At 44.3% G+C, this 10,080-nt stretch overlaps 1 protein-coding gene across 1 annotated transcript in view; it reads left to right on the top strand.

Annotated features, from left to right (window-relative positions):
* Positions 1 to 6,997: 6,997 nt before the first annotated feature.
* Positions 6,998 to 10,080, top strand: part of rassf9 (Ras association domain family member 9) — a gene marked incomplete at its 3' end in the record, with an annotated part of 32,760 nt that continues 29,677 nt past the window's right edge. Inside the window, exon 1 of the mRNA XM_079531471.1 lies at positions 6,998 to 7,134. Within this exon, the coding sequence (XP_079387597.1) occupies positions 7,088 to 7,134 (47 nt within the window). The 5' untranslated portion in view covers positions 6,998 to 7,087. The remainder of the gene's footprint in view (positions 7,135 to 10,080) is intronic.

Raw genomic sequence — 10,080 nt, 5'->3', positions numbered from 1 at the left:
ACAGTTTTCTGGAAACATGTCTATGTTCTATGTATGTTTCTATGGTAGTGGTTCTCAAACTATGTCACGTCAAGGACCCCCATCTGCAAATATGTTGTTCCAGGGACCCCCTCCAGGGACCCCCCTCCCAGAGACCCCCTCCCAGGGACCCCCTCCCAGAAGCAAAGATTTGAGTTAAAAACGTTCGCTCTGAAATAATATAAATTCCAAAGATTTGTGTCACATTTTCACGATTTTTCAAAAAAATTGCAGATCTACATGATCTACGTCTACGAGCTTGTAGATCTGCTATTTTTCAATAGCTAAAGTATAACATAATGCTTAAAACACCAAAAGGGGTTCCCGCCCAAAATGGGTTAAGGGTGTGCGTCAGGTAAAATATATATATACGTATATATGAATCTATGGGGTTATTGCAACTCCGTCATCGGTGGACTGTCAGAGCGTTGCAGGGAGGTGCACACATAGACATCAAAGGGGGCTTCAGCCCGTGCCCTTTTACCCGGGTTATGCTACAGCATGTTGTAGTCCAAACAAACAGCCCGTTCACTTGCATTGAACCCATTTTCCCAGAAGCCCTAGCGGCCCAGAGGATGGCTTGATTTACGCCAAATCCGTTCTTTCTTTTTAATTATTTTAAAACGGCGAATTAAACACATTAAACAAATAGCAGGTTTAGCGTATTAAGGGGCGGGGGAACGCTGGATTAAACAATTTAAAGCCCTCAAGGTGTTAATTAATGTCATGGGGAAGCTAGGACACTAACCACTGTGCAACAAGGGGTCAACGAGGCCTTCGGGGTCAGAATGACATTTGGACTGTTTTTCCTCCGAACCGTTTCCAAAATTGTTACCTAACTTCACAAGTAGTGTTTTTTCCGACTTGCCCCGATCCGTTCACGTGATCGGAAATCTGGGGCTGATCACGTCGTTTACAAATGATCGGATCGGGAGCAATAAAAACGTGATCGGGACATCCCTAGTATCTATGTGATACATATCTATCTATCTATGTGATCAATATCATGACATTAGACTGGATGTTGTCTGTGGTTTTGGATATTGTATTATTGTCATATGGCATAAGTGTTCTATAGAAATATTCCTATTCACAAGCCTTTGCGTTTTTTTTGTGTCTATTTAGTTCAACAATTACAGCCTATAGTATGTGTTACCAAAACCAAGGAAATTACGTGTTTTTGCTATACATTTTTGCTATACAGCTATGAATTGGTTGGTGAAACACCAAATACAGAAATGGGATATTGCTGTTGTTAGTTTGGACTCTTTCCTGTGACCAATCCGGTGCCGGTCAAACCGAAGGTCAACCTATCGTCACCACAAAGGTCGAAGGTCAACTGCCACCACGACAGGTTCCAGGGTCACTGAATCACTAAGCCACTCCACCACGGCAAGGTCACAGCAAAAGGAGTGGATTTTTTTGAATAATTATTTTTTTATAGCGCTTTTCCAAGTGCTCAAAGCGCTTTACAAAGGTTCATCCATTCATACATTGGGAGGTGAAGGTTCATTCATTCATACATTGGGAGGTGAAGGTTCATCCATTCATACATTGGGAGGTGAAGGTTCATTCATTCATACATTGGGAGGTGAAGGTTCATTCATTCATACATTGGGAGGTGAAGGTTCATTCATTCATACATTGGGAGGTGAAGGTTCATCCATTCATACATTGGGAGGTGAAGGTTCATCCATTCATACATTGGGAGGTGAAGGTTCATTCATTCATACATTGGGAGGTGAAGGTTCATCCATTCATACATTGGGAGGTGAATGTTCATTCATTCATACATTGGGAGGTGAAGGTTCATTCATTCATACATTGGGAGGTGAAGGTTCATTCATTCATACATTGGGAGGTGAAGGTTCATTCATTCATACATTGGGAGGTGAAGGTTCATTAATTCATACATTGGGAGGTGAAGGTCCATTCATCCATACATTGGGAGGTGAAGGTTCATTCATTCATACATTGGGAGGTGAAGGTTCATTCATTCATACATTGGGAGGTGAAGCGGCGAACAGTCGACGCCAGCGTCCTCACTTCCCACATTCACACACCAACGGTTGTGACTCATTGGAGGCAACGTAGGGTTCAGTGTCTTGCTGATGTTGTTCCTCTGAAGGAAATATCCAGTGTCCAGTCGGTGACCCCGATGGCATTTGAACATCTCTGGCATCCTCCCTGCGTCCGGACACGCACAGCAGGTTCTCCCTTCTTAATGTAATACATCTAGGACCGAGGCCGACTCTATAAAACAACGTCTTCTAAATCCTAAAAGGTTTCAGAAAGAAAAAACTATGTTTCTATGTCAGTTGGTTCTCAAACTATTTCTTGTCAAGGACCCCAAAAAATATATGTATTTGGCCGCAAACCACCATCTGAAAATATGTATTTCCAAGGACCCCGCCCAGAAGCAAAGATTTGAGTTAAAAAAAAAACGTTCGCTCTGAAAGAATATAAATTCAAAGATTTGCGCCACATAGCACCGAGTGCCGCGCTACGAGCTTGTAGATCTGCTATTTTTTCAACATAGCTAAAGTATAACATAATGCTTTAAAACACCAAAAGGGGTTCCCGTCCTGAATGAGTTAATAGCACAATGTGTAATTTTGTGGCAAAGTGCACATAATGCAATGAGACGTCTTCCTGTTTGGCGTTCCTTGAACAGTATTACGTCAGAACTGTCAATGATTCATTCTTTTGGAGATAAAGTGTCCTGATAAAGTGTGTATAAGTCTCATGGTTGCTCTCTAAGTTGGTTAATAATAGTAGTACACTTGGTGTACTCCCAAAACGTATCAGTGAAAATACGACATATTTATGTCCTGTTTGTTCTGTGTACTACGAGGTCACCGCATGGGTCACTTAAGGATAAGCCTTTACACTTTTGTGAAGCAACACTTGAGAGTTTCTTGACCTATAGCTAAGCCCCTCCCCCAAACTGCTATGGTCCAATCACAGCTAAGCATAACATGGGTTAGACCCATAGAGTATATAAAGGATAGAGACCGAACTGGAGCACTAGCCCCGCCCCCAAGCTATTCATTTCGATGAAGTTGCTCAGTGGCGTTTTGAAGCACCCGGAAGACTGCCGGAAGTACCTCCTCCGGACCTCAAATTTGAGGTCCGGGGAGACGTATGGGTGACGTAGGGAGTGATGGTCCTACGTGTTAAAGCACGGGTCCGCCTGCAGTCCTTCCTCTTACCACTAGGGCCCAGTGCTTCAACGTTGGAGCGCCTCACTGGCCCCTTGGTTAGACCAGGGTTTTATTCTATGTATTATTCTGTACACATTACTGTACATACTGTACATTTCTCTGCATTTATTCTTTCATTTACTGCATTACTGTATTGCACTTCTGGCTAGACGCCACTCGTCATTTCAATGTCAAGTATTGGTATACTATGTGCAGTGACAATACATTGAATCTAATCTAATCTAAACCAGAGTAATCTAGTAAGAGAGTGGCGACACTAGCGTTGACTCCCATTGTAACAATGGAATGCGGAAGTGCTCATTCTATCTCAATGGGATAGTTCCAGCCATAGGAGCAATGTTTGGAACTATAGCCCATAGGCACCCCACTTTGTCTCAATGGGATAGTTCCAATGTTTGGAACTATAGCCCATAGGCACCCGCTTTGTCTCAATGGGGTAGTTCCAATGTTTGGAACTATAGCCCATAGGCACCCGCTTTGTCTCAATGGGGTAGTTCCAATGTTTGGAACTATAGCCCATAGGCACCCGCTTTGTCTCAATGGGATAGTTCCAATGTGTGGAACTATAGCCCATAGGCACCCGCTTTGTCTCAATGGGATAGTTCCAATGTTTGGAACTATAGCCCATAGGCACCCGCTTTGTCTCAATGGGATAGTTCCAATGTGTGGATTGACGGCCCTGATAAGCAACCTACTGCTGTAATAATCAACCCACGGCTGCAATAAACAACCTACGATTGCAATAAGCAACGCGCGGATGTAATAAGCAACCCACAACTGCTTTTTTTCATCGCTTCTTTTCATCGCTTCTTTTCATCAGCAATACGCAACCCACGGCTGTAATAAGCAACACAGGGCTGTAATACGCAACCTACGACTGTAATAAGCAACACAGGGCTGTAATACGCAACCTACGGCCGTAATAAGCAACACAGGGCTGTAATAAGCAACCCACGACTGTAATAAGCAACACAGGGCTGTAATACGCAACCCACGACTGTAATAAGCAACACAGGGCTGTAATACGCAACCCACGACTGTAATAAGCAACACAGGGCTGTAATACGCAACCCACGACTGTAATAAGCAACACAGGGCTGTAATACGCAACCTACGACTGTAATAAGCAACACAGGGCTGTAATACGCAACCTACGGCCGTAATAAGCAACACAGGGCTGTAATACGCAACCCACGACTGTAATAAGCAACACAGGGCTGTAATACGCAACCCACGACTGTAATAAGCAACACAGGGCTGTAATACGCAACCCACGACTGTAATAAGCAACACAGGGCTGTAATACGCAACCCACGACTGTAATAAGCAACACAGGGCTGTAATACGCAACCTACGGCCGTAATAAGCAACACAGGTAATAAGTAACCCAATGGTACGATGATAAGAGCGATTCTTTATGGCCAGTATAGTACAGTATAGTACAGTATAGTACAGTATAGTACAGTATAGGCCTATTTTACTAACGCGTGTTGTGTTATGTGACAGGCTGTCTATGCGCCACCTTATATCTCAGACCTACTGTATGTGTGTGCACGGCACTACCGCAGTCTGAGATCCTCTAATAAAGCACTCCTAGACCTACCAAAGGGGCCCCTGAACTCCTAGACCTACCAAAGGGGCCCCTGAACTCCTAGACCTACCAAAGGGGCCCCTGAACTCCTAGCCCTACCAAAGGGCCCCTGAACTCCTAGCCCTACCAAAGGGCCCCTGAACTCCTAGCCCTACCAAAGGGCCCCTGAACTCCTAGCCCTACCAAAGGGCCCCTGAACTCCTAGCCCTACCAAAGGGCCCCTGAACTCCTAGCCCTACCAAAGGGCCCCTGAACTCCTAGACCTACCAAAGGGGCCCCTGAACTCCTAGACCTACCAAAGGGGCCCCTGAACTCCACCGGTCGCATGGCCTTTTCCTTTAGGGCCCCCACCCTATGGAATGCTCTGCCCCTGGAAATCAGGCTCGCTGAGTCGGTTCCACATTTTAAATCTCTACTTAAAACTCATTTTTATAGACTATAGCTTTTAATCCTAATTTCTCCTGATTGTGTTCTACTGATTGTTTACTCTGCCTTAGCTTCCTGTTCCTACTATTCTGTACGGAATTGATTGCTTGTATTATTATTATTGTTTTGCTTTGCATTGTTTTTAAATTGTCCTGCTTTGTGTGCTGTTTACTTTTGTTGTTTATTTTTGTAAAGCACTTTGTAATGTTGTTTTGAAAGGTGCTATATAAATAAAGCTTTATTATTATTATTATTATTAAACACTACCATGTTGTATAAGCCAGGTATAACTGCATTGAGGGGAGTGCCCATTATAGTGTTGTCATGATACTGATAAAGGGGTGAACCCAGAAACATTGTGTTGCTGTTTAGTTTGTAAAAATGTGCATCGTTTGTTTGTTTGTTTGTTTGTTTGTTTCTGTCTTGTTTTCTTGCTTTCATATGGCTGTCCATAAATGGTTGTGGATTCTCTTTTTGTCATAATTATGCAATAATTATAATAGAGTAACAATTAAATAATCACGTTGGTGATATAGAGCGTCGCAGTCCCGCCTCCTACCCTGGACCAGGAAATGAAACCCAATGCATTATTCTCATAGACATTTCTTAAAGTATTTATTTAAAGACGGTTACGCCGCGGACAAAGCCAACTTGAGTCGTGACAACTCATGACAACACAAACAATATTTTGGACCAAACAAATAATTAGAAAGAAGAAAAAAACGGCAGGTTACAACACTTTTTTTGTTGTTTTTCTTCTTTGTAATTATTTGTTTGATCCAAAATATTGTTTGTGTTGTCATGAGTTGTCACGACTCGAGTTGGCTTTGTCCGCGGCGTAACCGTCTTTAAATAAATACTTTAAGAAATGTCTATGAGAATAATGCATTGGGTTTCATTTCCTGGTCCAGGGTAGGAGGCGGGACTGCGACGCTCTATAGGCTAAAGTGTATCAGTTAGATTATAGATATATACATTAACTGATACACTAGTGGCCAGATACTGGCCTGAGTTAGATGGATCTCAGCTGCTTCTACGTAACTCTGTGACATCAAAGTGAGCGTCATTGGTCCAAAGTGTGTTAATTGTCTTGTTGTCTCCACCAGGGTGAGCCAGTTGACAGGAACAAGTCCTAACCGCTCAACTCTAGGCTGATAACTTAAACTGGACAACATTGTCAAGTTGTCACATCACAAAGTTAGCAGATGTGTGTGAAATTACGCCCACGAATTGAAGTGAGTTACATTTTAAACAATAATGTAAAATAGGCATATAGCCTATATAGGCTCCTAGGATATGTGTGATAAAGTTCCTCAGTTTTATTGTTGTGCGAATTATTATAAAACCTAAATGCATAATCAGCCTATTAGCTATTCAGTAGCTATCTTGTGTGTTAACTAATAGATTAAATACATTTTAACATTAATAGACTTAAAATGACCGATTCTAATATTCACTTTGCAGTTATAGGACGCGGTAGGATTGTGAAGAGCAGGTTGAACTTGCAGGTGCAACTTTGCAAGGGAAGGAAGGAAGGGGAGGAAGGGGCATTACGCACAAGTGCTTTCCTAAATCACCTCCTCCTCCGTTCCCGTCTCGGATAGGATAGGGGACGGCCTCCTCCAACCTGCAGTGCAGTGTTAGAGTTACTTGTCTTGGGACACCCCCCCTCAGCCAACTTTTCAACTTTTCAACCCCTCTCTCTCTCTCTCACAATCACAGAGAGTCGCTGAGGTCCCGCCACGGCGCCGTCATGCTCGGAGTGTAAACTAAACCGCACTGGAATATAAATAACATAGTGATATTATCCATATTATGCTGAATTATCATGGCTCCTTTCGGCAAAAACTTCCTGAAAACGCGTCTGAAAAGCAGGTGAGTAAAAACACGGATCTTTGCAGAAGGTTAAGCTTTAAGTTTCATGATCGAGGAGCTCTTTAAGGGTCAGGTTGTTCCACACAGACCTTTTTGATTGATTGATTGATTGATTGAAGTATGTATTAACAGTTTGCAGAATTACAGTACATTTCAAGCACAATTAACTCAATACAAAGACTGTTAACTGTGAGTGGACGACCAAATAAAAACGCATTACACTTGTTTACAAAAAGACAGACTGTTATAGATCCGTGTTTGTACCCTGTGAGGTCTGTCAGATCCCGTGGTCACAGACCCACAGTAGGCCTACGCTGTGAGGTCTGTCAGATCCGTGTCACAGACCCACAGTAGGCCTACCCTGTGATGTCTAACAGGAGACATGGATCCTGTTGCTTCCACAGCGCTGCCTGCCCCCTGTTGTCACACCGGTTTGGGTGACAGACAGACAGACAGACAGACAGGAGAAGTAATAATTAAGAGGCCTATATATATTATTATTTTTGCCTATAATGTTCAAACCTAGCTATTAGCCAATATAACGTTTTATATGAATATCCATTGAAGCTATAATCGTGGATTCTAGCTGGGCTAGAACAGAGAATCCTGCTGCTCTGCTGTGAGCTGTGCGCAAAATGCTGATTATTTATATTAGGCTACTATAGTTGAGTTTTATTTCATCCGTCAATCTGGTCACATGTAGCTACGCATGTCTTGGTCTGCGACCTCTGCGTGCACGCACGCACGCGCGCGTCCTTCACTAACGCACCTGACTTTATTGAGAGGAGGGGGGGGGGGGGGGGGGGGGGGCTTGGTGTATATATCCATGGCTTGGCGTCAGATCAGCCGAGATTGAACGATATGTTGTTTTTGATGCGCGTCACCAGACAGATGATTCATAACTCATATTATTGCCTGTATAGATAGTATGACCATCATATCTCTGAAGCCCTCATCTGTACACACACACACACACACACACACACACACACACACACACACACACACACACACACACCCCCCTGTAGGCTAGTATAGCTGCATATATACTATAGGCCTAACTGTCATTTATCATACTGACACACCGAGCTGAGAAGTAGCGCGAGATGAATTGTTCACCAGAAGGTAATCTAATGGTCCTTATCTTATCAAAGAAGTATTTAATCCTAAACCAATGGGGGCAGAGATGTGGTGATGGGAGGAGGGTATACTGAGGATAGTGGACCAATAGGAGGACGTTATACTGAGGTTAATGGACATAGCTATAGGGCAAAGAAAGGGCTTCTCAGAAAGCTTGACTGTACATAAAACATGATCATTACTTTACATAAATAAACCTCCAAAATGGAAGTCAGAGGAGAGGAGAGGAGAGGAGAGGAGAGGAGAGGGGAGGGGAGGGAGGAGAGGAGAGGGGAGGGGAGGGGAGGGGAGGGGAGGAGAGAGGGGAGGGGAGGGGAGGGGAGGGGAGGGGAGGGGAGAGGAGAGGAGAGGAGAGGAGAGGAGAGGAGAGGAGAGGAGAGGAGAGGAGAGGAGGGGAGGGGAGGGGAGGGGGAGGGGAGGGGAGGGGAGGAGGGGAGGGGAGAGGAGAGGAGAGGAGAGGAGAGGAGGAGAGGAGAGGGGAGGAGAGGAGGGGAGGGGAGAGGAGAGGAGAGGAGGGGAGAGGAGAGGAGAGGAGAGGAGAGGGGAGGGGAGGGGAGGAGAGGAGAGGAGAGGAGAGGAGAGGAGGGGAGGGGAGAGGAGAGGAGGGGAGGGGAGAGGAGAGGAGAGGAGAGGGGAGGAGAGGAGGGGAGGGGAGGGTAGGGGAGGGGGGGAGGGGAGGGGAGGGGAGGGGAGAGGGCATTCTGGGTTCAGGTTGTCATCACGGCTTGTATAACCCATTCTGGGTGGGAACCCCTTTTGGTGTTTTAAACATTGTTATAATTTAGCTATTGAAAAATAGCAGACCTACAAGCTCATATTGAGCTTGTAGGTCAGCTATTTTTGAAAAGTCATGAAAATGTGGCACAAATCTTTGAATATATATATTTCAGAGCGAACATTTTTCACTAAAATATTGGCTTCTGGGAGGGGGGGGGGGGGGTCCCTGGAACTACATATTTTGAGATGGGGTCCGTGGCCCGATAGAGATAATTCTGGGGGTCCTTGACATGAAAAAGGTTGAGCACCACTGACACAGAAACATGGGTTTTTCAGAAAAATGTTAGGATCTTTTTTTTTTTAATCGACCTCAGTCCAGAACGGGATAATGGCAGATAGCACCATGAGGCACACATGGCTTTCTTTTTTTAAATCTCTCGCCTTCTATATTTCACCCACTTTTTTTACATTCTCCATTAACCCATTTCGACCGAGACCAGATTCTACAAAAATGTCTTCTAAATGTCTTCTAAATGTCTTCTAAATGTCTTCTAAATGTCTTCTAAATGTCTTCTAAATGTCTTCTAAATCATGACAGTTTTCTTAAAAACCCTATGTTTCTATGTCAGCGGTTCTCAAACTATTTCATGATGGGGCCTCCGACCCCCATCTGAAAATATGTTGTTTCAGGAGAAGAAGCAAATAATTTGAGTTAAAAACGTTCGCTCTGAAAGAATATATATTCAAAGATTTGCACCAGGCACATTTTCACGATTTTTCCCAAAAAATAGCAGATCTACAAGCTCGTAGCACGGCACTCGGTGCCGCGCTACGAGCTTGTAGATCTGCTATTTTCCAACAGCTAAAGCATAACATGATGCTTCAAACACCCAAAGGGGTTCCCGTCCTGACCGCGTTAAGCCCCAGCTGGGTTCTTCCTCTACGTATGGCTTTGAAAGGTGACAGAATAGAAATGGCCCTTAGTTACTGGGAGGGCTGCTCACACACACTGGACTGGGCACTTAGCGCACATGCCTGGTCTGGTGGAGTGCACGTACGTGCACAGAGTGTTAGAGGGGCAGGGGCTGG

The sequence above is a fragment of the Electrona antarctica genome (assembly GCF_951216825.1).
Source record: "Electrona antarctica genome assembly, contig: scaffold_114, whole genome shotgun sequence".
NCBI lineage: Eukaryota > Metazoa > Chordata > Actinopteri > Myctophiformes > Myctophidae > Electrona > Electrona antarctica.
This window is presented reverse-complemented; position numbering and strand designations above follow the sequence as displayed.